The 27,926-nt window shown below is 47.2% G+C and overlaps 1 protein-coding gene across 1 annotated transcript; it reads right to left on the reverse strand.

Moving 5' to 3' along the window:
- Positions 1-675: 675 nt before the first annotated feature.
- Positions 676-27,926, reverse strand: LOC127605002 (ETS domain-containing transcription factor ERF-like). Its single transcript, XM_052072540.1, is given in 7 exon segments — positions 676-5,034; positions 5,721-6,574; positions 8,337-8,449; positions 10,803-11,037; positions 27,115-27,343; positions 27,345-27,636; positions 27,724-27,926. Coding segments are annotated over 7 exon segments (2,508 nt in total). The 5' UTR covers positions 27,912-27,926; the 3' UTR covers positions 676-4,437.

Consider the following 27,926-nt stretch of genomic DNA (forward strand, 5'->3'; position numbering starts at 1 on the left):
CACCACAAGAAACAATCCAGAAAGTCAAATTTTTTAGCCGTTTTAAATAATTAAATTAACTCAACTTAGAAACCATTTTAAACGTACCCTGAGGACGTGAGGAGGGGGGGGGGGTATGATCCAACCTCCATTTTGGCGCCAGCACACAAAGACTTTTGGCGAAAGATGTCAAATGAAGTGTTTTCAGTCTCCGGCAGACGAAGGAGGACAGTGTGTGACATGGTGTCATCCTCCTCAAAACATTCACACAAAGAGTTCCAATCAGCGCCAAAAGATTCCAGTGTGCTGTAACACAAAGTATTAAAGTCTGCTTGACAGGACAAGACACACGCACATACAGACTAGCAAAAACATCACATCATCAAAATGGCTACCGTGTGCCAGGGCAAGAAACGACAAACAAGCTATCAGATTTCAATACTTATTAACTTTCAACCACCACTAGCCAATATTGGTATTGTTTTCTTACAATGTGCAAATTTAAGAGCAAATCTGTCATCAGCTGATAAATGCATATACTTTACAAAATTTGAACAAAAGCAACTGTATGCTTTGCATTAGCCGCTACGCTCAGCGCGACGACGCTAAAAATGCTAGCCGCATTCATCTTATTAGCCTGCGCTCTTCCAGACCTGCTGGGGGCGCCAACATGAAACAAACACAGGAAACAATAAATCAATTTTTACCTTTTTTTTTAATGAACCCTGATTATTGTTTTAACTACATGCGAAGATGAACACATAGAAAGAGAAACAGAGCGGTTGCGTCCACCTCCTCCACAAAGCAGTCAATCATGTTGATTGACAGCTAACAAGACACTGACGCATGGAATAACAGTTAAACATTACAATGGTCTTTTTTTTCTTTAAACACATTTTCCTTTCAGAATCCTCAAAATATGAAAAATTATACACACACACATAGCATTAATAACAGTACTAAAAAAAGACAGAAAACAGTTTCCTGGGTTACACACTTGTAGTTTAAAAAACAAAAAAAGTCAGAAAGCGAAAACAAAAAGGTCCACTAGAAAGAAAGAGTGCAAATTGGAACCCCCAAAAACGTATACATGTAATAAAATAAAAATAAAAACAAAATAAAAAACAGCGGCTGAGCAAGAGTACATACAAAATAAGCTGGTTAATATGATACAATATCATTACAATAGTAACAGTAAAATACGCATGTGTGCAGGGAAAGGCGGGGTAACGGTTACTGTGATGTTTTCTTGACAAGTCGAGTCAAATGCTGCTCTCGCTCATCATCTGATCCGCTTATCCTCACAAGAGTCACGCGGGGTGCTGGAGCCTATCCCAGCCGTCTTTGGGCAGTAGGCGTGGGACACCCTGAACCGGTCGCCAGCCAATCGCAGGGCATACAGAGACGAACAACCATCCACGATCACACTCACACACCAAAGGACAATTTAGAGTGTTCAATCAGCCTGCTGTGCATGTTTTTGGAATGTGGGAGGAAATCGGAGTATCCGGAGAAAACCCACGCAGGCCCAGGGAGAACATGCAAACTCCACACCCTGGAGCTGGAATTGAACCCGGTACCTCTGCACTGTGAGGTCGACGCGCTAACCACTAGATTGCTCTCTCCCTATATATATGGACTGCAAATTTAAGAGTCATTTTCTGGCTAAAATGACAAAAATGGGCAAGGCCGCAGCTGGCTTTCTGTTTGGAACTGTGAAAACGGAACACATTTGCATGAGGCACACGCAACTCTTACACACTAACACATACGCATTATAGCTCTCACACACACACGCGCACATTTTGCACGTGTACACACTGAGCGAGTCGTTCTATGGGAAGTCCCGCTCTCTCCACTCTGCGCTGAGGTTTAGTGATGTCATTTCCTGTGCGTGTTTGTGTAAAGGGCGTGTGTCATTTCTATGGCAATGTCTGTGATGTCACCTAACGCGGGTGTGTGCGTATGCGTGTGTGTGTGTGTGTTGGTCAACAGTCCCCTTCTCAGCCAATCAGACTGTGGCGCCAGCTTTGTCCTCGCTCTTTTCTATGTATTGTTCTGACGCTAACTGTTTCTTTAATATTTATTCATCAATATAAATATAAACTCTAATGGCGGCAAAAGAAGGCAAAGGCGTGGTAATACACTGGGAGTTACATAGAATATATATATTTATATATCCTGTATTTATCTGTACACATATAATCTTCAGCATTAAAAATAGATTTTAGTTTCCCGATTTGTATCAAACGACCATACTGAAATATAACATTTGGAATTTATTTTTGACTAAAATATATATGTAGTATGTGAGAAGTTTGACGTTAAAAACAGAAGGCAAGTTGGTAGGTGGTGCTTTGAAAAGGCACGCTTGTTTAGTTTTAAATTGGAAATATAATTTGTTAAGTCAAGAAAAATAAGCTCTCTGCCTGAGTTTAGCTTTTTGACATTCATGGCAGCAGCGCTCAACCAAAAATGACGTCCGTCAGCCGCGCTTGTTGCCCCCCCCCCCCCCCACAAGAAAGAAAAGGTTCGGCTTTTTGGCTTGGAGAAGCTAGATGCCCCAAAAAACGATGCAACACGCTAAGCCGGGAGTCTTTGGAAACGACGGGAATGATGACGGGATTTGCCAATGCTTCAAAAGCGCTCTAGTTTCTTCGAAAGCAGAGGGAACAAAATGTCCGCCTCGGCAGCTCAACCTGGCCGGTAGCAAGTCTGGGTCACTTCCTGAAAGCGTACAAATGCCCCCCCCCCCAACCTGCGTCCAGGAAGAAGTGATTCCGTAAAGTCCGGAATGTTCCGGGCGGCCACGACGCCAGGGATCCCTCTTCAGTCTGGAAGCCACCTTGTAAACCACTGCGAGGCACTTCTGTCAAGTCGACAAAACTGAGGGCTCGCCACATGCCAAAAAAAAAAAAAAGGTGAATCCATAGAGTCCAATCATGTTTTACCACCATTATGACTTTGAAGACGAAAAGTCCGCACTTGTTGTCCTCAAAGGAGTGTGTAACACCAAAGACATAATTCCCCCCCCCCCCCCAAAAATAAAAGTGGCGACAAGATCAATACAACATGCAAACAAAATGCCGCTTTGTGGTCAAGAAATAGTGAAAGGTAGGATTTTGGTACCATGACAACTTTTCAAGGTAAAGCAACAAATCTATGAACGTTCCTTCAAAAATATTTTCTTCCAATTATTCAAAAGGTTTCAAAGAAGCTCGCACTCGTGTGCAGCCAAAAATTAGGTATGTGTGTCGAAAATATAAATGACAAAAAGGCGAAGGTAATTTTTGGACAGTTTAGTAAGCTCCTCTCGAAAAAAGCTAGGGTGCCCTGAGCGCTATCACAAATTAAACATTTCTGACCCCAAACCTACTCATCAATGCGAAATTTGATATAGAATTAAATTATAAATTTTCTAGTGACGAAACGCCTCAACAGGAAAATATCGCCTCTTGTTACAAAATAAATTTCAAGATACGAAAGGTAAAAATATAGTATGGGCTCAGCTACTCGCAGCTCTGCATTTCCTGAACGCAACATAGTTAGAAATGCTCTGCTATTGGCTATTACCTCACATCCTCCTGGCATCCCATTGGCTAAGAGCGACCTCTATCGTATGTGTCCATGTGTGTAGATAGATAGACATGTGTCGATGCAGCGTCCTCGTCATTCGCCCCTTGGGCCATAAGGCCTTCTTCCGATAGTTTGATATCAATGTGAATCACCCACAAAAAGTGTTTACCAGTCGGGCGATTGCTCACTACGCTGATGTTTGCCTTGGACATTTTCAAAGGATTGTTAAAAGCCGACAAAAGCAAACGTCCTTTACGAAACGGCAGGGCAAAAACTACTTCTGAGCGTGGACTAAAAAAAACCAGATAAGGAGAGACTTAAAAGTTAAATGACCATCATTTTTATTCTTTAGTCTTTTTTTTTTTTTACATTATGCACAACTCTCATTTATTGCGCAAGAATCAAATTAACATATTTTGATGCATTTTTATGCTTTAGGAAACATTTATGTCTAAATTTTGGGGGGGTCTTGGAACGAATTAGGGCATTTACATGGAAAACGCGTCTCGGCTTTCTTTCTCTCGTGAAGAAATTTCTTCCACAACCAATTAATTTCACAAGTGGAGGTACCACGGTAAAGGCAAGTCAATCATGAGTACACCCGCAACAAAAAAAGAAGCCACGCCTGAAAAGGCAAGAAGTCTGCCATTTTGGTCAGAAGCGACCATTATAAGGGTCAATTTCGGAAAAATAATCAGCACTACTCTCTTCAACATGCAAGTTGTAATTTAGGCGCAGGGTATACTGTACCTATTTCATGGCCACAAATGAGCATTTTGAACAGAGCTTGTGTACGTTCTTGCCACAAAAAAAAAAAAAACTGTGTGTGTGCGTGTGTGTGTGTGTGTGTGTGTGTTATATTCCCATGTAGCCTCGGGGGTCTCAGCAGCTGGCGTTCTCCAGGGACAACTGGGCGGTGGCTCTCTGCAGCTCTGAGCTGCCCCTGCGCTGAGTGGGCGGCGGGGGCATCATTAAGCCCAAAATCAGACCCGGTCCTCCCCCGTTGTCCACTGGCCTCTCCCTCTCTTCCACCTCCTCGCGTCCTTCGGCTCTCACCTTCTTGTCCTCGGCCTCGTCCCGCTCACCATCCGCCTCCATCTTTTGGTCCTCGCTCCAGCGCCGCTTGAAGCGCAGCTTGAGCGGGATGCAGTGGGTGCCGCCGGGGCTGACGGGGGCCGCCGGCGCCGGCTCCGTCTTCAGGCTGAGCAGCGGGAACGCCGAGTGCCCGGCGCCGAGAGGCGGAGTGGCCGGAGTCTTGAAAACCTCCTCGTCCTCATCGTCCGGGTGTGGATCGTCATCGTGAGAGGGCGGCTGGGGGTTGGGCGCTGGGGGGCTGCCGCTGGCCTTGGAATGATTGTGGAGCTGATGATAGGATACAGGAGCGAAGATGTCATCATCCTCAGGGTTCAGCTCGTCTTCCTCGCTGATGTCGGTCACTTCCACCTCCTCCTCGGACTCGATGTCTGATATGGGCTCCACCTGAAAGGGATGTTGCGGGTGGTGCACGGTTATCAACACTGATGGTCGCACCAGACATGTAGACAGTAGAGTGATTACAGTCAAATATCAGTTCCCGTTCCCGAACAAAAAGGTCAGAGTTTTTTATGTCTCGGATGACGAGCGAATTTTGGTTCTCGAACAAACTGAGCGCACTCGAATGCATCACTTGACTCCTCTCGCCTTCCTTACACGAGGAAGTGACGCTTCCTCGTGTAGCGTTCCATTGTGAACAGACGTGCTCAATAAAGATGATTTTTTTTTTAAGAGCATGGTTTCGGTTTTCGAACAGCCTTCCGGAACAGATTATGGCCGAAAACCGAGGTATGACTGTATTTGTATGCCGTGTTTGTATGCGTTGATGCTCCTGTGGGTGTTAAAGTAGCGACTGTTCCAGCTACGGTCATTTTTGTCAGCATGTTCATGTTCATTTGTCATTCCATTTTCATGAGTTTTTCGGTTTTCGAACAGCCTTCCGGAACAGATTATGACCAAAAACCGAGGTATGCTGTGTTTGTATGCGTCGATGCTCTCGTGGGTGTTAAAGTAGCGACTGTTCCAGCTGCGGTCATGTTCATGTTCATTTGTCATTCCATTTTCATGAGATGAATTGAAATGTTGCGGTTGAACATTTGTCTCAGGACGTCATTTCCTGTTCCAAGTCTCACCTTGATCTTGGGCGTCGCCGTGAACAAGGAGGACTGTCCGGCTGTCGATGAGGAGGACGACGCCGCCGCCAGCGAGCATCCCGCTTCTCTCTGTTTGCGTCCGAGGGGGGGCGGTTGCAGCTTGAACTTGAAGGATTCTTCGCTCCCGCCGCCCCCTAGCTGCGCCCCCAGCGGATGAGAGAGCGGCAGGGGCGGGCCGTGCAGGTGGTGGGGGGCCGGCTTCTCCGGGGTGGGGCGGTGGGGCTGCGGGATGACGATGTTGGGGTAGTGGAGGAAGGCGCGGGGGCTGAGGTGGTAGTTGTAGACAGATTGTGTGTGGGCCTGAAGGTAGTGCTTCATGTCCTCCGGGTTGAAGGAGAAGTGGGAGCCCATCATGGGGGACGGCAGGGACGGGGAGGGGGTGTAAGGCAGGTGTGGGGTGGGGGTCATGGAGAGGGCCGGGGACAGAGTCGGCCCCAGCAGCCCGCCGGGGCCCGGCAGGGGGGACACGGGGAAGGGAGACAGCGGCTCCGGGTGGACCCTGTGAGGTCTGGCGAGCCCCGCCGGGTTGGGGCCGTAGAGCCTGAAGAGAGACTCGTGAGGCAGGCGGGGTGGGAGGAGACCCCGGAAGGCCCTCTCCGGCCCCGCGCCCCGCTCCTCCGACCCCACCGCCTCTTCCAGCTCCGAGTTGGTGGAGGTGCCGTCGCTGCAGTCGCTGACCGAACCGCGGGCCATGCGCCGCGCCACGCTGCTGAACACGCCCGGACTGCGAAGCTCCTCGCTTGACGACAATACATCCGATGGCGTGGAAGGGGGGAAACGGAAGTGGGTGCCTCCACTTGGCACCGGGGGGGCGCTCTGCGGGACGCCGCGACCTAAAAAAGAGGGGAGCGGGGCAGGCAATCAGACATGACAATGAGCAAAGTGGGACTATTTAGCGCTGTGGATGAACACCATCCTTCCACATTGACTCACTGCTGCTGTGCTTCTAATCATTTGCTGGAACAGATCACAAAAAAATTAAAAAAAAAAAAAAATCATGAAGAGCAAAACCCATGTAAGGTTTTGGCCGCATATACAAAACGTTATTTGTTTGGGAATTTGTGGGCGAGCGAAGACAAATAATAGCACAAGCCACGCATCAGTGTGTCTGACGCCAAGGCCGGGAAAAATTGCTGGGAGCTATAAGCACTAAAATCATTGGGGGGGGGGGGGGGGGGGGGGCTGTCTGTGATCCGGCCTTTCAACAATTTTTACAAGAATCCAGCTTCCGCTATTAATTTTCCCCCCTCTCTTCACTTATGAAAAAGCACATGAAAATTAGAATTGTTGAACACATTTTACTTTTGTGTTTCTTATCCTTCTGGGGTATCTCCTCAAAACATTTTTGCCTAGCATTAACTTCAGAGAATTTCCACAGGAAAAGAAATAGATTTGTTTTGTTGGTTTGTTACAGAGACGGAAAATGTTGTGTGAGTGACGTATGGTATCGTTTGGCTCCAACGTACAGTACAATGTTCAATTCTTTTTTTCGCCGTAATTCCGGCGTACTGGCGTTCCGGTCGCAGTCGGTTGAAGGATTACAGTGACCAAAGCATCTTTACGAATTTGCGTTCGCCTCCCTATGGCATTTCACATACTGTATATCTCAGCATTGAGAGAGCCGTTTTGTTCCGACAAAATTACATGGTTGAATATTTTTGTGTTTAAAACACACAATGTGTGATCTAATTTTGTATCAGTTTTGACAATCAACTGCAACTGGTGGAACATGCCCCCCCCCCCACTACCCCCAATCTACTGGGCTTCACTGCAAACAACACATAGGATTAATTCCTAACGATTTGCCCCCACCTACTGGTTGGAGAAAATGGGTTCAAGATGGGTGCCCCTTCTTTCAGACCCAACTCCCCTTGATCCCCCCCCCCCCCTCCCAACTCTGGTGCTCCTTCCAGCAAAACTGTGGCACGGTAATAAATTTCTGGCCTGGGTGAACGTGCCAGAATTAAATACTGGAAAAGTTGCTCTCGCTGCCATTACAAACATGGGCTGGGCTCCTCTCCTTCCCCCACTGGACTGCCACGTGTGTGTGTGTGTGCGTGTGCGTGTGCGTGTGTGTGTGTGTGCGTCCAACAATCAGCGCAGACTGACGTGGGCACGCGTGTGTGCATGCAACATCCCAACATGCGTGGGCCACATCACACACACCAATTAAAGTATCGTGCCGCACTTAAGTCAGCTCCATATGGGCCCTGTTTACACTGGAACAGAACACAGAGAAACCACTTGAGGTGGGGCGGAGGATGGAGTGTGTGGGTGAGGTTGTCATGATGACATCACGCACATCACGACATGATTTATTTGATTGTTGAAAGGATCACGTCAATCGTGTCGGATTCGGTGGCTTTCCAAGTGCTTTGCCACCTGACGTGTTAGCCGCGCTTGCTAATTAGCGCCGGAGCAGAGTTTTTGTCCATTTATTGAGCAAATTGATATTTAACACGGGGCAACAGCTCATTCTGACGGAACAGTATGAAAATATGTTTAATATATTTGGATGTGAACGGCCGGCAGCGGCGACAAATCCAACCTTTTCAAGCAACGAAAAAGTGTATGTGCGAGCACGTGCGCGTATACCTGAGCCCATGTCGATGAAGGGGTAGTTGACCAGCACCAGTTTGTTGAAGTTGAACTTGTAGGTGAACCTCTTGCCTTTGGTCTTGTGGAGGATCCTCTTGTTGTAGTAGTACCTGCGGGGGTGGGGGGTGGGGGCGACACACACCACCACGTCATCACATGACTCGCCTACATCTCCTCTTCCTCAATCTTCCTCCTCTTGAGTGCCTGAAACGTTCCAGGACATGGCGACCCCCCCACCCCCACCCCACCTCCCAACTCCAACCCCCCATTGCAAAAAACATGCGGTTATATATGTGAAGGAAGTGAGGCAGGATGAGTCACCGTCAGAGAAGGTGGAGGAGTGAAGAGCGAGCGCCTGACAGCTCATCTAACAAGATGATCAAATGGCCCCGGCGTGAGTCACAGCGAGCCTCCGGACTTTGATTCAGCAAAGTCTCTCGCTCGTTTGTGAAAGGCAAAAACTGAATTCACGGAGGGCTTTATTCACATTTTCCACACGCCGGCTGGATTCACACATTTTGATGTCAACAAACTGGAAGATTACGTCTCCTTCCGTTCGATTGGACTTCTTTTTTTTTCTTATGTGTCACGACACTGCATTGATGAAGCTAAATAACATCTCACGAGACCCATTCTGAGAGCCACGTTTGCACCGTCATAGACGCAAACATATATATTTTTTTAGAATTGATTATGCGACAGATTATCCCACCGTGTCATCAGATTAAAATTGATTTTGCATGATTAAACAACTATTAGTGTTTGCCTGATGAGTGCCGTGGCAGTCGCATATGAGAGTGTCGAGGTGGCTGTTGTGAACTCAAGGTGGCTAGGTGTATGTGGGCACCTAAAAGAGGCAGACGGTTTGACAATTTCATCATCGGCATTACCGATTAGGGCAGAGTGGGCCGGAACTGGCCCCCAAAGAGATTCGATCCGGCACGCGGGATCATTTAAAAGTGAAAAAAATGCATTAAAGACAGAACGAATATTTTAAATAACATGTAATTCGTGGGTTGTCCACTAGGGGGTACTCTGTTTGATCGTAGTCGAAGACAACATCTGTCACCGAGATAGACCCAACGCAGCAAATGATATGAAAGCACCAATCAATGCTTCTTGAGACCAAAACAAAGGAAAAAGATGATATTTGATGATTCATAGCACAGTATGCTACAATGTTAATGGTTCGGCCCACCTGACATCTACCGAGTCGGTATGTGGCCCACAATGTGAAATGAGTTTGACACCCCTGGATTAAGGCAGATTGGATCTGATGACACGGTGAAGGGGTACCTAATCAATTGTCTGGCGAGCGTAACCAAGCGACGAGCACTCAAAATAAAAGCCAGACGTGGGTGGCGGCGGGCCTGTGCGAGCAGTCATGATGGATGTGCGGCTCCTGGAAAGCGTCGTGGAGAAGTCCAACACGTACGCGTGAAAGAACACACACACACACACACACACATCCTGGACGACCCTCGTCTGGTCTTTGATGACGACTTGAACCACCTTGAGCGTGAGCGTGCTCGCTGGCTCCGTGCGCCCGAGTCACGAGCGGCTGCGACATTTCCACGCGGCACTGGCAAATAAGGCGCAGATGAGCCGGAGGAGAGCTGACATAACAAGGTGCGAAAGCGCATGTGTGCGTGTCATGAGCCAGCGCAACTCATCCGGCATATGAAACCCACACCAACCTACAACACAGGAGGCGACACGGATGACAAACCGGGTGCATGCGTTATGTACACTAAGAGAACAGACCGTCCTCTAAATAAAACCTCCGAACGACATCATAAATGTGCACAACAAAGTCCGAGAGAAAAGTTTCGAAACTGGACCATCACCCGCCACTCAATCTGACCTGGACCGGTTCTGAGGCGTGTGACAGACAAGAAGTGAGGAATATGAGCAAGAGCGGCGCTGAAAATGAGAAACAGAAGTCATGATGTCCACCCGGTTGTTTGCCAGGAAGGCTAACGTCATTTTATGAACCATCTTTTTTTTTTTTTTTTGGTGTCATAAAGTTATTTTCCGTCCTGAGAAATGTGTCTGTCTTCAGAGGTTTAACACTGTCATAAAATATACTGCTGGGGGGGGGATCTAAATGCATGCGCGTGTATACAATGGTTGCTAACTGGTTAGCCGCTAACTCCTGCTCGCAATATTGTGGGAATCACAATGGCTGAGTTGAAGTTCTAAATTCATTCAGTGTCATCCATTTTACACTACCAGGGGGAAAAAAAAATTAAAAGCGTACATAAAAACGGATCTGGGATTGAATATTTGGATTCTTAAACGACATAAAAATGTGTCTCAGCACAATTTCATTAACTGTTAGCTGAATGCTAACATCATGTATCTTCCGAAAGGCAACTGGCAAACTTTGTTCCAGAGAACACATGGGAATAAACATACAAGCCTTTCAACCATTAAAAAAACAAAAAAAAAACGATAGCTGACCTGAGGGCGCGGCTGAGCTTGTCGTAGTTCATCTGCGGCTTACACTTGCGGGCACCCCACAGACGGGCCACCTCGTCCGGGTCCTTGATGACAAACTCGCCGTAGTCGCCCTGCCAGGCGATGACGTCGTGATATTCCTCCTTGCGCAACAGTTCGAGGATAAAATGCCACAGCTGGATCTGCCGCGAGCCCGGGCTCGACTCGGGCTTGTAGGCCCACTCGGGGAAGGCGAACCCTGCGAGAGGCAGACAAGAAGGGAGATCAGGTGGAAGGTCGGTGAACCACGAGGGGCGAAAGTGAGCTTTAAATGACATTCAAATCGGCACCGGCGATGAACGTTAATCCAAAATCAATTCTTATCAGATTATTCCATCGAAAGAACAATCAATAATAAAAATATTCAACAGGATTCTTGTTGTGAAGCCTATCCTGAGCCATTTGTTGAACCAAGATGGCTCCAAAGCCTTGGCTCATAGGAGAGTAATGACCGCGTCGGCGTATGTTGACGTCTTAAAATCCTTCTATGCTATGCTAATAGTAACAACCAGACGACTGCATATTCGAGACATATCCGCGCAGCCTTTTTCTGCTGAAGAGGGCCTGATCCGTCCAAACTGGTTTCTACTCTTACAACCGTCTCGGTGACTCAGCGTACAACTCTTGCGAGTCGCGACTCCAGAATCTTAATTCTTGCAGCTGCACCACAATAGCTGGAACGTAACGTGCTGACTTTGCCTCGGCTGCCGGGAATAAGTCGGGCTGGCCGCCACCGAGGGCGGTTTCCACTGCAGGTCGCGGTCGCATCACCGGCATCGCGCTTCTATCGCCGCCGTTCAAACGGGTGGACCTTGGCCGGGGCGCAGACAAAATATAAGCACGCGGGCGCTGTAGCAGTAAAAGACTCAACATACGGTTCTCGGTGTCATACATACACACACACACCTAATTAAAACCAGATGTGCTTGGCACCCAGGCTCAGCGCTGAGGTTAGGAAACATATGGGCACAATATAACAATAATGCTTTCTCTCTGCAAAGTGTGTGTGTGTGTGTGTGTGTGTGTGTGTGTGTGTGTGTGTGTGTGTGTGTGCGCGCGTTGAAGAAAAGCCCCATGGCAAGCGCTTGGTTGCAATCAGTTTCCCATTTTCCACAAACTGTCATATCGATATAACATCATTAGCTATGACACACACACGCACACACACACACACGTACACGCACACACACTTAGTCAGATATGTCACACGGGCAGGTAAGTGTGCACATCTGGTGCACTTAATTGTCTCGTAAATTATTTGGGCCAGTGTCATGAAAGCCGACGAAAACATGAACAACATTTTTTTTAATTTAAAAAGAGAAAAAAGTTACATACACCTGGCAAAAAATGCCCTCCCCACCCCAGAGTTCAAAGGTATCATAATATGGAGAGCAGATGGCCAATAAAATAATTACGAGTTTACATATTTTGGCATGCAACTGCTTGTCATTTATGAACATATCGGGAAATGTTGAAAAGAAGTACAGGGGGGTTTGCCCGGTGATGGAAAACCATTTTGGCCCCACATGCGTCAAATGCACACAGTCATTAAACCAACAAAAAATTTTTTTTGCACTCAAGTCCAACTCATCTGAGGATCGACCCAAAAGGAGTCTTGATCCGATACATCAGCGATTTATGAGAGGGAAATTTCTCTCTCAAAATGAGACCTCTCATAAAGCGAGTGAAGCAGTGTTGTATAAAGCAAATAAAACATTTAAATCCATTAATTTTTTTCCCGGGTGGCGTGTTTTTTTTAAACTATAATTGATTAATCACTTGAGAGAAACATATGCCCGTGATGGGGAAAAAAATGCGTGTGGTTTTGAAGAATTTTCCAGAAATCAAACCTCTAATACTTAGTATCGGTGACTTGAACTCAAACTTTATCGAAAAACAGGAGAGTGTGCTTGCGAGCGTGTGGGCGTGCCGATTCGGCACATTCTGCCTGCGCGACACCGATTTACGTAGCAGCTCATTTACAGCTTGAGCAAGCAGCGGCAGGACTCCCTCCTTATCAACATCGGTACCATAACGGCGGGGATAAAGGGCGATGTCACATGCGTCGCTTTGCCGAGGGAGGGCTAACCGGGTTAGCGGGAGTAATCCTTCGCAAGTGGGCACATGCGGAGTATCAAATGAAAGAATGAGAAGAACTAACTCAATGCATAAGGGACCGTCGTCATATTTTGGTGAAACAGTCCAAAAATGCGATCCACTTCCCCCTGCAAGGCAAATTTAAACCTATTCAAGCTGCTTGATTGTCCACTGAGAGTGGCTACGAGTCACCCGCGAAACTAATGAGGAAAAGCATGATTAAAAAAAAAAATTGGAGCTGCCGAATCGTCTTGGTGGGGGTAAAAAAATGTTCGTCCGGGCTAGGGTGACGCATTTTACTATTAACTCATTCAGTACCAGCCAATTCAGAACCAAGTCTGAAAAGACGTTTAAAAACGTCTTTGGGAGGGAATGAGTTAAAAAAAGAAAAAAACAGCAGACGCAGCATCAACGACGACAACTAATTGGCCGGAAACAAATAGATAAGAAGCGACGATGCACAAATGATTTGGAAACAATGTTTGCCTGTGTCTTCGTGACCAGAGCATTAGGTACGCTTGCGCAATTCATTTTGATTGTAAAGATCGCCGTTAAAAAACAAAAAACAAAAGACAACCGTTTCAGTCATTTCCACATTGTGAACCGAATTTCAAACTGATCACGAGTGCTTTAAAACAATCCAAGTGCATTTTGGAAAATGTCAAAGCCCGTGAGAAATCAGTTGTGAAAAATAGTGCCAACTCAAAAACTTGAGTCGAGTCAAAGATACAAATGTATTTTTTTTTGGGGACTCGGCATGCCAAAATGACAAAGAAACTAATATAATATGTATCATGAGGGGCTGAAAATGAAAGACTCTCGACTTTTATACCAGAAAGGAGGACACTGATCATGGACAATGCAAAGCGCCCGCTGCACAGCACCATGTCGAGACAGAGAAGCAGCTTCAGTGACAGGCCGCTGTCGCCGCCTTGCTCGACTGACAGCCCGAGGAAATCCTTTGTCCCTCACGCCAAGCGTCTTTTAAGCAGCGTTCTCTTCGTTGATTTATTTCTCCGAGCAACCATCCGTCTAAATGAGCGAATAGGAACGAGTGCGGTGAGTCAGCCCGCAGACAATGAGCTTCTTAGAAAAACATCTGTCAATGGGGACCAATCACTCGTGCGCACGTGCCCGTACGCGAGCATGACTCACGTTCAAGCGCCGGCGTGGGCGAGCCGCAGGCATACGGCAGGTGAAGTGGGCGAGGTGTGCTCAGGCGTGGGCGCGCGGAGCACGTGCTCAAACCAACGCGGGGGATGGTGAACACGCCCACGTGCGTGCACGCGCGCAAGCTAACGAGCGCGTCCCCACTGACTCACGGCGTGTCGGCCGTTGTCGTCCGCCGATTGCGCCTCCCACCATTGTTACCATCTCCCTTTTTTCCCTTTCACGACGGCCCGCCCGCCCGCGCGCCGCCTGACCGAGACGCAGTCGCCTGGCAACGCAAGCTTTTAAAGCGCTAAAAATAAGTCGATGGCTCACGACGAGATGGGATTCAATTATAGGTGGAAAAAAAAAACATAAAAAAAAAAATTCAAGTTGTTGGGAGGACTTTGCGGAGTTTTAGGTGGCAAGCCAGCGGATCAGCTCACATCTGGACACAGAACTGGAGAAGTCCGACAAAAAAAAAAAAAAAGCGACAAAATTTGTTTAGGATTCAAAACAGTCCCAGTCGCTTGTATTTCTATACATGTGCGGCTCATTCATCAAGCACTCAGGGATGACAATGGCTAGTGATGAAAAAAGCGGAAAGGGGCGTGGCCTGGACGATCAATCACAACAAGCAAGACATCACACACGCCCAATCGCAGGGCTGTTTACAATCGGAAGATGGAAAGACTGATCGGGAGAGCTCGTGAAAACTCGACGATAAGGCACCTGACCCCCCTAAAATGTTCTTAACTGATTTAGACGATTCACGAAAATTATCAATTTAAAAAATAAAACGGCGGATTTCCGCATATCCGCGGAAAATTGCGCTATTGCAGCAAAATGGGCCAAAATCGGACAAAAAAAAAAAACTAGCTCACGAAAATACTTTTTAATATCAAGTGTGAATTTCGACACCCAAGTTCATGTGGTCTGCATACATCTGCTGTCAGGTCAATGTCAAAAGGTAAGCAGAGCTGCATGCGGGTTTGTTGGGAGACACAGATGATTAGTTGAAGAAAAAAAAAGGCACAGATTGCTTCGGGTGTCATACTTGTAGGTGGCAATAATTAACAAGTGCATAAAAGGGCACTATATGAAGTGCTGCGTCCACAAACGAAAATACAGTTGCCGATAAAGCTCCGCAGATACGACACAGCGCATCATCGTGTGTCCACACGGAGACAAACTTTTTTTTTTTAATATACTCTAAGGTAAGATATTTTGAGGGTGAGATATTTTTGATACCGCACTTCCAAAGCGGAGTCACTGATCGAGCTAAAAAAAAAAAAAAAAAAAGAAATTTTAAAAAAGTATCCAAGGCTGTCAGCAACAAGTTTCTGTGGTGCGCCGCCCTGTGTGTGCATTCACCGCTCCCTTCCTCCTATTCTTTGCCGGGTCTATATTTAGCTCTCGCAAAGGTTGTCTGTGACTCGGGGGCACGGCGGTGATGCAGGGAGGCGAGCGGGCCGTGCAAAACGGCGACGGTTTGCCGAGGTTATCTGGATGGATCAGCCTGTGCGCAAAAAAAAAAAAAAAAGGCAGGAAGTCGATTGCCATGGAGAAGGATTGGGGTGGGGGGGTTGGGGGGGGGGAAGAATCTCCCCGACGTGGAAAGTCAAGTTCCAAAGGGAATAAATAAAAGACACATCCAATCTAAATGAGCACCCCGGAACACAGATACATTTGCAAAAACTGTGAAGGGAGCATCCGCACCGCCTCAATAAGAATCGGCGCGATTTTAAGCTTTCCCGGCATTCCGGTTTTTCATGATCTCTCGTGCGGCCAAAAGATCAAATCGCGCAAACTCGTCTGGTCGTCTGCTCTAGACCGAAGACAAATGGAGCACCTGGGCCCCATGTGGATCACATAGTTCAGTCTGACTCCTGAGCTGGTAATTAGCCCTTTTCGAGGATGGACATTCGGTGGCTCGGAGCCAGAGAAGAAGTCTGAAAACCAGCGGGGAGCGTCGGGAGCGAAACAGGCTGGAAAGATTAGTGGAGGAGATTGTGTGTGGGTGGGGAGACGAGCCCGCGGAGATAAAAGCGGGAAACGCTTTCACAGCGAGGAGCCTCACTCGTGACGAGGGAGCAGCCGGAACAACACCATCCCGAATACAAAACCAAAAACTTTTACCGCTGTGCCGTCTCGTCTCGTGGTTCTGCGGCCCCGCTGACGCTCTTCTTCCCACGGTTCAGCCAAACCCAAAAGTATCGCCCAGGTGCCGTATTTCTTTTTGTGCCATAATCGCGGTGATAACTTCGGGCTGCTGAAGCAAATCAAGCGTTCGGAATGTTTGTAGAAACCGAACACCGCTTCATTTTGTTTGGTCCCGGAAAAACTCCCATCAGCCTTGATGACCTGAGCGGCTTTGAAAAGTCTCACAGAAGAGATTCCGTTTGATAGCCGTCATTCACTCCCAAAGACGTTTTTCAACGTCTTTTCAGACTTGGTCCAGAATTGTCTGGTACTGAATGAGTTTTTAAAAGGCGTTTTCGGCCTTTTAACGGACAGCGGTCTAAGGACAGAACAGAGAAAGAACTTTAAAGCGCGACAATGACTGTGACTAGACCGGTTTGCACGGTCAGGGCCAAGTACATTCTCAGGTGTGCTCCAAGCGGGCGACCGTGAAAGGCGACAAACAAGATCCAAGGGCGCCTTTGACAAGGAGATTCTTATCGTAGTTGACCTCCTGACAATCCTCGATTCATATATCATCGACTGACGATACGAGTGCTCAGAGCAGCGGATTCCGTACGTACAAGACCGAGCTGGGGAAAACGTGTCTGAGCAGGTCGTGGTCGACCCCGCTCCACTTTGAAAACGCTGGACTCGAGTTTGCCCGGCTCCCCAAGCATCGGGACTGTGTTTTGGGAGAAAACGGGGAACGAGCCTCAGCCAGAGATGGAATCATAATTGTATTTTTTATTTTTTTTAAAGAGGAGAGGGAGTCACAGCATCTGACGAGAATCAACACGAGCCTGTCACTGAAGCTGCTTCTCTGTCTCGACATGGTGCTGTGCAGCGGGCGCTTTGCATTGTCCATGATCAGTGTCCTCCTTTCTGGTATAGAAGTCGGGCAAAAAGTCAAGTCTCTTCCATTTTCAAACGTCGTTCGCAGGTTGTCGCTGCCTTCGAAAGCAGAGTTTAAGACTTCCGTCAATTTTTTTCGGGGGGGGGGGGGGGGGGGCGAGGAAATGATGGGCAGTTTTCAATTTGACAAAATGCGAACGAAATTCCCGTTAGCTTCAAACATCTCGGCTTTGCGATTGTTTTTTTAAATTAGCATGAAAACTGGTATAACGAAATTTTTCGTGATCAAATTCGGGCGGCCCGGTAGTCCAGTGGTTAGCACGTCGGCTTCACAGTGCAGCGGTACCGGGTTCGATTCCAGCTCCGGCCTCCCTGTGTGGAGTTTGCATGTTCTCCCCGGGCCTGCGTGGGTTTTCTCCGGGTGCTCCGGTTTCCTCCCACATTCCAAAAACATGCATGGCAGGCTGATTGAACACTCTAAATTGTCCCCTGGTGTGAGTGTGAGCGTGGTTGGTTGTTTGTCTCTGTGTGCCCTGCGATTGGCTGGCAACCGATTCAGGGTGTCCCCCGCCTACTGCCCGAAGACAGCTGGGATAGGCTCCAGCACCCCCCGCGACCCTAGTGAGGATCAAGCGGCTCGGAAGATGAATGAATGAAATTCAATTTTTAAAAAAATTAATATGGATGTTGGGCCACATTGAGGTAAATCCGGGGATAGAAAAGTCAAGCGCGGTGGAATCCTAGAAGAAGCCGAGCGAGGGCAGCTGCAGTCGTTTGTAGCGCGGCGGTGCTGGGAGAAATTTAGAACTGGCTCCCGTGTTGCGGTTTTGGTCATCCGACGACTTTCATTTTCCTCCAACACGCGCACGCGCGCAAAAGCGCACACGTGCGGCCGCAGCCCAGAATAGGCCCTCTGTGCTTCACATCCGGCAGGCTCGCATCGCACACTCGGACCAAAACCGGCTGCCAATCAAACGTTTCGAGCCGCCTGCCTTTGCTTTTGTGACGCGTAGCAACGCAGCAAAGCAGGCGGCAACACTGTGGAACGGGGGGGGGGGGAGACAGGAACCATACAAATATTTTGCCTTCGATTTCTGGAATATTAGGTGCTGGATGCTCGTCAGGAATAAATGTCAAGCTTCTGATCATCTCCACATGTCCTCCGCGGGTTCTGCTGAGATGACTTTTCTTCGACGTGTGTCAACGCCGAGAGATCACGTCAAACAAAGTTTCAGATTCGACACGAGACATGAACCAAATTTGTCGCTTTTGACAAATACACACTGTGGAAAATGGAACACTTGGGCCTCGGAATCACTCAAATCCTCCGAAGTTTAGTAAGGGGGGCCAAAACACCGTAGACAACACAATTTTTATTTTGGTTTGTTATGACTAAATGTTATCGGAGTTGATATGACAATCAGTGAAATGCGAGCGAGCATCTGCGAGGTGCAGCACTGGAAGGGAATCAAACAGAAGAAGGTGCGCTTTGGTCTCACGTCGAAAACAGCTCCGCACGGCACTGAGAATGTTTGTTTTTGCTCGCAGGGAGGTGCTGTGCGAGGAATCACTGCGCACCAAGCGCAAGTCAGCCCGCGCGTTCGATTCCCCACACAGGGAAAAAATAAAATTAAAAAAAGGGGAGACGGGGGGACTTTCTCTCATCTGAGACGTCTGGCTGCTTTACTCAGCCTTTCCTCACCCGCCGCCGCCGCCGTAATTCCCCCGTCGGCGGCATTAAGGTTGGATCTTCTCGCCTCTAGACTGAGCGGCTCGTGCTCAGCCTTAAAAAAAAAAAAAACACATTCAAAGGCGGAGGCGCGGTGGCGTCACCGCAGGGACGAGGCACTCGCCAGCCAAGGCGGGAATATTAAGAGCGTGTGCGCTAATGCGAGACAGACGACCGCCGCTTGCATGTGGGGGGGGGTGGAGGCTCTGATTTTCATTGGGACTCTTGACTTGTTACCTCCACCAAAGAAGTTGGCGGGGCTTTTTCTCCCCACGCTTCCACAAAACTTAATGGAGGGGTGGCGCACGGGCCAAGGAAAAAGTCATGACATTTTCGTGCCCTTTTGCTTCGCATTTCGTTTCCTTAATTGCTGATCGTGTTAAAAAGGCACATTCAAAAATGGACTCACAATTTATGTTTGTCTGCAAAAAATCGGGTCTCTGATCAAACCCGACAGATTTGAGCGCAGATAAATCGACATCGGTTAATATCTAATCAACGTTTGGCCGAGGGGGTGCTACTGAGGTGAGGAACTAGCGTGTATGCTAACTCCGGCACATTACACTATTTACTCTTGCGTTGATTAATGTGCACTGTCCCCAATGAAATATTTTTTAAACTATTATATCATTTGACATGTTATTTTCACATTAATCCGCAAGAGGGCGCTCTAGGCCTGTGTTGAGAAGTCAACGGTGAGTCTGACGTGAGTGACATAGAAGAAGAAGCGCTGCAACTTCTGCCTCCGCAGTTGTTTAAAAGTGACACCGATTTCATCGGATTTCGTGATTTGGAGCGACACTGATAGTTTGGTCAACTTGTTAGCATGTTATTTATGTTCTCGTGATCTGAATAACTCTTCATATGTGAGGTGAACGTTTTAACATGTAATGTTAGCATAGCGTACATTTATTTTGCCTGTTGCTAGCCTATTTTTATTATGAATCGCCTTTCAAGATGACGTGTCTGTTCTTGATGTTGACTTTTATCAAATACATTTCCCCCAAAATGCCACTTATACTCCAGTGCGACTTATTTATGGTTTTTATTTTTTATGCATTTTATGCCTGCCGCGACCGATACTCTGGAGCGACTTATAATCATGAAAATAGTATCTGTATTTTTTTTTTTGCTCCGCAGAAATCTTCCCATGCTGTTCCTGTACAAATGTATTATCAGTATCAGCGTTGCCTCACGAAATATATCGGTCTCAAAAATAAATCTATTATTCCTGATCCTTAGGTTATATTGACAAAGGCATGCCACTAACACGCAATTTGCATGCACAATACATCTGCTATAAAATTTGTCATGAGTTTCCCATAGAATGAAAACGAGAGATACAATCCAGACATTGAGAGGACGTGAGACGAAATCACGCAAGTAGATGATTGAATCTTCTTCGGAAGCTCCACGTTGAGAAACGCGTGGCTCGCTTCAAGGAGACGACGGCAGAAGTTTGGGCCGTGATAAGGCGAGAGCACAAAGGTGAAGGAGTGACCTTTCAGGCTGACCTCATCAAACGCCGCCTGCGCTTATTATCACTGATGCCGTTTTACGAGCCACCTTTGAAGCGGCCAACGACGCCACGGAGCAGCTCGACCGTTCCTACGCTTCGAACTAGTTTACGTGATGAGTAATCAATTCGAGCCCTTTGCGCATCGAGCAGGTGACGAGCGTGACATCAAATGCACACCCGTGGCATGTCCGGACAAAGAGAAAAACTAGACGGGAGGGACGAACGTCGAGTTTCTGAATGTTTTTAGACAAAACAGGAGAAAACCTTCACTTGGTGCCTCAGTCAAAACATGATAGAATTGCCGTTGGGGGTGTCGAGACCAGGACCCTTTTTTTTTTGTCAGTCACTAAGCAGTTTCTGGACAAAAGGAAGATCCTAACAACAACCAATCCAGGGTGTAACTCCGCCCTCTTGCCCAAAGTCAGCTGGAAGAGGCTACAGCTCTCGAATGGAATATTTCAAGCCCTTGCTTAAGTAGAATTTTTTTTTCGGGGGGGGGGGGGGGGGGGGGCGGGAGGGAGATAGATTTCACTTCAGCAAAAGAATCTGTCCATCGCCGAGGACAACCACCATTTGGAGATAGTTTATCAGCCAGGAATCCTTTTCCTCGTCGCAAAGGAAATTCCGCGTGGTCGTCTTGACACGTCCTTGTCGCGTTGCGGTGCAAATGCATCAGACGACAACAATGTAAGGAGAGACGAGGCTCAGTCTTATGATATAGCAGAGTTACAAATAAATAAAGAAATACATTGGCAGCATGAACATGATATAGCGGGTGGGAGACCGGGTATAAATTATTTCGATAACATCCAATCTTAACAGCGTCATCAATGAGTTTCATTTCAAGATCAAAGCGGCCATTTTAGGTCCGCGTTAAGACCTTCGTTTCGATTCCCAAACATCCCTAAGGTTTAAAATGAAACCCTTCACCTGTTTTTCCCCCGCACACGCAAACTGCGGACGGACCATTTTGAATCCGATCTCTCCCGGCGGGAAGATGGAAACATGGCTGATGGTGGTCGACTGGTGGTTTGGACCACAAATCGTCGTCGGCCGCGACTGGCCGAGCAGGCCGCGAAGCATCAAATAAAAACAAATAGTTGACACGAGCTGCTGAAGTGTGTGCAAGTGAACCGCGCCGAGACCACACATTCGTCAATGTTAAGAGACGTTGGGCCGACTCGTTGGAAGGTATATCAAAAAAATATTTGGATGGCGCTTTAAAAAAAAAAAAAAAAGGCAAGCAGCAAGTGTATGTGCTCTGGACAAGCCTGGGACAGATCAACCAAAATTTAGCAGCCACAAAAACCAAAACTGGCTAACCCCCCCCCCCCCCCCCCCCCCCCAACTCCGTCGAGTTTCAGGCAGTGGTCGCTTGTGAGAATCCGTCTCACTTTTTCCCCCCGCTCCAGACTTTCCACTCATGCACCGCCGCCAACAGATGCCACACTTGGACCTCTGAATGCTGCCATTTAGAGGGGGGGAGAAAAAAAAACATTCTGGATCTCTCGAATAACGACAACACGGGCTAGCGGGCTACGCTAGACTGCAACTGCGCGCGCTTCGACTCTGTTGCAAGCCACGAGCACAGGCTAGCGCCCGGTTCCGCCAATGCCGCTTTTTTGGCATGTCACGTTTCGGAGATGGCAGTCATAACACGGAGCGCCTCTTTCAGTTTGGGTGCCTCCAGTCAAAACACGAGCACCTTCCAAAACGCTGTCGGGAAGCTCCCGCCATCGCGTGAAGGACGTTCTCATCATTTAAAAGCACTGTCAGCGTACCTCAAGTTTACGCTTGGAGCTTTTTCAACACGACGCGTTATAGCGTTGTGTTGCCATGTATTATTTATCCTCTGCGAAGAATGACGACGATCGTGACGAGCTGATATGGCTGTAATTGTCCTGATAAATAATCTTTTGAAGGAATTTGATTCAATTGTAGATGGTTTCCAATAGGGCTGAACTATTAACTATTTTAAAAAAAAAAGAGCTGAAACGTTTCCCGACAACCAAAACCTTGATCCATCATACTTTGCTTCACACGGCATTACAGTGAAACTCCTCTACAACAAAATCATGTTTGCAGCATGAACTTTTTCTCAACAGGGTGTTTTTCACTGTAGCAAATTTGATCTCAGATGTAAACACACACACACAAACATACGTGTACTCTTTATTTTTACTCCAATCGTGCACAAGTATGCGCATACACTTATTTGACACTTCATATAGTCAGTGTAGAAAGAAAAAAAGGGAAAGAAATTGCTAAATTTACGATCAGCATTCACTTTCACTTACATCAATTTCTTGGATAATGTCTTTTATTTTGCTTCCTCCGTCTTTCGCTTTGATCACTCTTACCCTCTCGTCAGAGCTCTTCTTGTCTTAGCTGCTTGGCATCCATTTGTAGCCATTTTAGCAATGCAACGTTCTTTCTGCATCTGAAACTAACAATAACAAATACTTCCTGGACTACTTCGCATGTGTCAACCAGTGTGGTGGTTGCTGTTGCCGTTTCCGAACGAAGCAGTAGAGGTCGCTGTTGGATTCGACTTTGTTGTAGAGAATCTCATTACGAGGCAAAAGCAGAGAAAAAAAAATTCGTACAACGCAACAGAGTTTTTTTTCCGTTGTATGGGGGGCAGGAGAGTGGGAATGGTGTTAATGCTTGAAGATTTTTTTTCACACTACGGGGTATGTTCGACCATGTAGGTTTCGTTGTAGAGGAGTTTCACTGTATAAAGAACGGTTGGACTTTGTACTAAACGTTTTTGGAGTACTGCGATGCTGCTTTTAATGGAGGGCAATAAATAAATTGCACACAGCCGGTACCTAAATAAACGTATGGACCAAATTAAACACTGCAGACGCACATACGTGTCAATCAGCACTCACCCCGGTCCGTGTTTGTTTGGCCCGCATGTTGCGGCTTGTGTGCGACCCGCTTTCTATTCTTCCGACTTGGGTCACCACAACCACCATACACACACACACACACACACACACTTCCAGGAAAAGATGCCTGCCACCACAGTGATGACCTGAGCATGGGCTCCACAACACACCAGGGAGATGTTGACGTCACTCTGTGGCACTTTTTCTTTTCCAGTTTTTTTTGTGTCCAAAACAGGAATGCAATGGGGTCAATGTGTGCGACGGTTGTTCGGGGTGTGTGTGTGTATGTGGGGGAAGTTGTTTTTAAACCACCATTTGATTGACAAGAAGTATTACACTGCGGCTTACTTTATTTTGGCTTCTTGACTCTGCATCACTCGCACGGGTCTCCCCCGTTGGTACGATGGAATGTTCTGGCGAGACTCTCTGTATTTGTGTTCCATCCTTAAATGTTATTTTTCTCATACTTGCTTTTGATCAGTGAAGATGATTCGGACTGCTAATGATCAGAATTCCACAAACAAGACAGTTTTTTAGAAATAATCCAGAGACAAGAAGTGGGCGCCGAGAGCATGTGAGACGACTTTTCACGGACTGTCGCGGAGTCAAAGTCAACCACATCATCCATGACTAAATGGAGTGCTTGAATTTGTGAATAGCGAACCGCAAATATGCAGCCGATGACTGCGTTTTGGCATTATTCTAATTTGAAGTTCTTTAACATTGGACTGAAAGATTCACTGTCATTTATTAGGGTTATTAAAGTCGCCATTTTGGAAAGGGTGAAAATGAGTCCGGTTCAAAGAACTGACCGATGTCAGGCGTAGAAAGGAAGTGGTCACCAGTAGCATGTGATACCAAAAAAAAAAAAACTAAACTAAACACACTCACAACCACAGAAACGAAGCCAACTACATCACACTTCAGCAACGTCTTTGCTAACTTTCGCGGATCAACTTGGCGATGGAGCGAAACAACAGAAATTGACCAACAGGGCTACCATCTCATACAAAATGGCTTCCATTTGTCAACTTCAATAGGTTCTTCTAGGTGCTGCCTATTACTAAATGTCCACGCAATAAGCGAGTTTTTCAGCCAAAAAAAACAACAACACACAAATCAGCAAATTGATGACGCTGCTTTGATCACCCCCCACCCCCATTTGATCAACACTGTATAATCAACGTCATTTCAAAGGCAATGACACGCCAAAAGACCAAATCTGGCGCAGAAAGAAAGTGGACACCAACAGCATGTGATACAACAACAACTTTGCAAAAAAACACCACCAGGGATTCCAAGTCAACCACATCATCTTTCGCCAACACCGTCACAAGCTTTTCGTGAGGCAGCGAGACACAAAATGAGCAAAGGCCCACCCCACCCCCCGGCAAAGGGGGTGGGGGTGGGCCTTCAAGAAAATGGCCTCCGCTGCTCAATTGGGTCTTGTTCTCTCCCTTGGCTCGGACAAATGGTCGACCCTAAAGGCCAATTTGGTCGCTTAAAAGTCAAAACGCTGGCCAGGTTGCGCACACATCAATGTCATGCGGTGCCAAACTGACCGACATATGGCCATGCAAAACACACACACACACACTAATACGCTGGCGGTCATTAACAGCAGCCCTGTCCTCGCCAGACTTAACGCTCGCTAATTGCTCATGTATGGCCCCTTTCACTGCGCTCTCTCATACACACACACACACACACGCACACAGACACACACACACACTAAGCACAACAAAGCGTGCGGCCGTGACGTCGGGCGTGTTGATATAAGGAGCAAACACAAGTGGAAAATTGGACTTGCCAGTGGCCAGACTGCCGACTTCCTGATAGGAAGAGTTTGACCCATTTCTATTTACACATATGTGCATCAAGTCACAGAGGAAACGCGCCCTTGCGCACAAAAGGCCGGTGTGTTGCGCGCGGCGTCAACACAACTTGTAATTGAAACGTTTTGCGGGGTTATTTGAGGGCTTGAATTCCATTACACTTTGTAATAAACAAACACAAAATGATGTACTCGCAAACCCATATCAGTGCTTTTTATTTGCCATGCTATTTTATTTTACCGACTCAAATCTAAACTTTGAAAAATTCATTCGAGTCTGATTTTTTTTTTTTAAAGGAGCAAATGTGTTTGTTTAGTTTCTTTTCTTGAACAAGTATTTGAAGATAATTGAAGAGTTTCGCGTGATTGGCCATTCTCTTGCCAAACACACCATCACAGCCGTCTTATCCCAGCAGGGGTGATCTAATCAGGTTTGCCTGGACCTAATCTCACACTGTTCTCCCGTAATAAAGACAAAGCATCAGTTGAGATGGAATCTGGCCTGCTGTCGGGCAGGAAAACTTTTTTTTTCTCTCTATCGGGGTTATGAAAAACACGATATGCATTCAAGTGACTTGGCTCGGAAGCGGTCACGCCATAGAGGCAACAAGTTCCTCGCGGCGATGCAAAACCGCACTTTGTACACAAAACGTGCTTCCTGGTTTGCCACACTGTGACAATCTTCTCTGCGAGAGGCCACAACATCACGTATTATTTACTACTAAGTTGGAATGCACTGAAACCGATTCCAGTGACTATTATTATTATCATTATTATGAAGGTAGTGGTACCCTGCTAATCAACTACCAACTGCACTTTACCAGCCGACATATCCATACTCATATACTCGAGCGACAGCATGGACAAATATTCGAGTCCTATCATCCACTCGTGGTTTCGCAAGGAGAAGTAAGCGGTGGTGTTATACAGTAACGCTTATTTTATAACTATTCTCGAGAAGCGTTTTTTTCATTTTGTTGACCTCACTTTATTCATGCGGTAATACGGTATTCCTGCAATTTTGCATTCTTCTTCGTTTCATCTCTGTACTTTTACACAGCGCCCCTGCTGGTCACATTGAGACAGCACATAACCAAAACGCCTTGGTACGGACTACACTGATCATAAATGCGTGCCACATGTTAAAATGTCATTAACAAGTTGGTACTATTAATGTAATATTTGAGTGAAACTGAGGCTACACCCAAGATATGTTTCTGTTGTTTTGGTCACGTTTTGGATTACAGTTCAACATTAAGCACAAATGCAATATGTAATGACATAAAGAATCGGTGGATGGATTGGAGTGTACTCGCACATAAGTACCTGAACTTGTACTTGGTGAAGGGAAGTGTTATGCCCACGTACTGTGAAAAACTCAAGTCAGACTCATAGGAAATTGACTTGCATGTCGAGTTACTCTGTTGTGAATTTTGCGAAACACATCGGCCATTTTGCATCACAATCGGACATAAAAAAAAGGTAATCTTCATCTTATTTTTCATTTGGGCATTTTTAGCCATGTGTCCCAGACTCTTCACTGTGACTCCTCATCGTTTATTGAACATTTATGCCACGAAAGAAGTCGCTTCACCGGAGTGCACCACCTCCTAATATTACCCGCTTATTATAATCAATGCAAATAAACTCAAATAAATAAGCGCGTTTCACTGGGCAAGGGTGGCTTGCCCCAACTCCTCCAAAGTTCTCAGTTTAACGTCACCGTTGATCACTCACACCAAATGCGCCCGGGGCTAGCCGAGCATGATGCAAATGATTGTTCATGAACGTTCCCTTCCCGGGCGTGTGTTGAACAAAACCCACGGCGAGCCTCTCAGGCGCCATCGTCTGCGGCCACTTTCCCTTGGAGAAGTTGGTGAGTTAGCGTGCTATCGATCGTTAGCCGCAGAAGCTAAGCACTCTCGTTTTTTGTGTTTTTTTTCCTCCCTCTGAGGAGAACACCGACAAATGTATTAAGTTGGGAGGTGAAGTATAAAAAGGTGAACACATGTACTCACCCGAATCTCCCGGGGTCTTCATTACGGTCGTCGCTGGACTTTTTGGCTCACTTTTCCCGTCGACTGCTAACTTTTCCCCTAGGCTTAGTTCGTTAGCCACGTTAGCCTCTCGGTCCTCCCGTGTTGTTCTCACCGAGTGGCCCCGAAAATAAAGCAGCGGCTCCTCGGCTTCTTTCACCCTCAATCCTCGCGTGAATAACTTTGGTTCACTTTCTGCTCGCTGCTGGAAAAACTTTTACGAGCCGCTTTGGAGGGTTTTTCTTCATGCGGGGAAAAGTTGCCCCGTGTCTCCGCAGACGGAATCCGGTAGGCAGGCCGAAGTTGGGGGGCGGGCGGCGAGTGCCGAGGGTTCGCTTGATGGGAGCGAAGGAATGGTGAAGAAGCGTCGGCGAGCCTACAGTGTGAATCGGCTTGTGGGAACGACGTCGCGTGGTCCACTTGTGCTCCACATCATCGTCATCCTCCTCCTCTTCCTCCTCCGCGTCTTCTTCTTCTTCCACACCCTCGGCCCAAACGGCGGCGCTGCTCGGAGAGAAACAAACGTAACCAAGTCAACTCTTCTTTCTGTGCTCTGCCTTTCTCCGGCGCACTTTTTCTTTTTCCACTCACGGGAGCGCCCCCGAGCCCCCCCTCTTCTGTTGGGTGTCGTGTTTCGCTCCCCCCTTCTGCCACACGGGGCCGCCCACGCGCACCCACGGCGGGAGGAGGCGGGGTAGAAAATCAACGCCCACTTGTTGCCAAAAGATCGTCGTTCTTTGGATTTCAATAACATTCTGTGTGATTAAACTAATTTTCATGCCCCCCCCCCCACC

The sequence above is a fragment of the Hippocampus zosterae genome, chromosome 7, assembly GCF_025434085.1.
Source record: "Hippocampus zosterae strain Florida chromosome 7, ASM2543408v3, whole genome shotgun sequence".
NCBI classification, from domain to species: domain Eukaryota; kingdom Metazoa; phylum Chordata; class Actinopteri; order Syngnathiformes; family Syngnathidae; genus Hippocampus; species Hippocampus zosterae.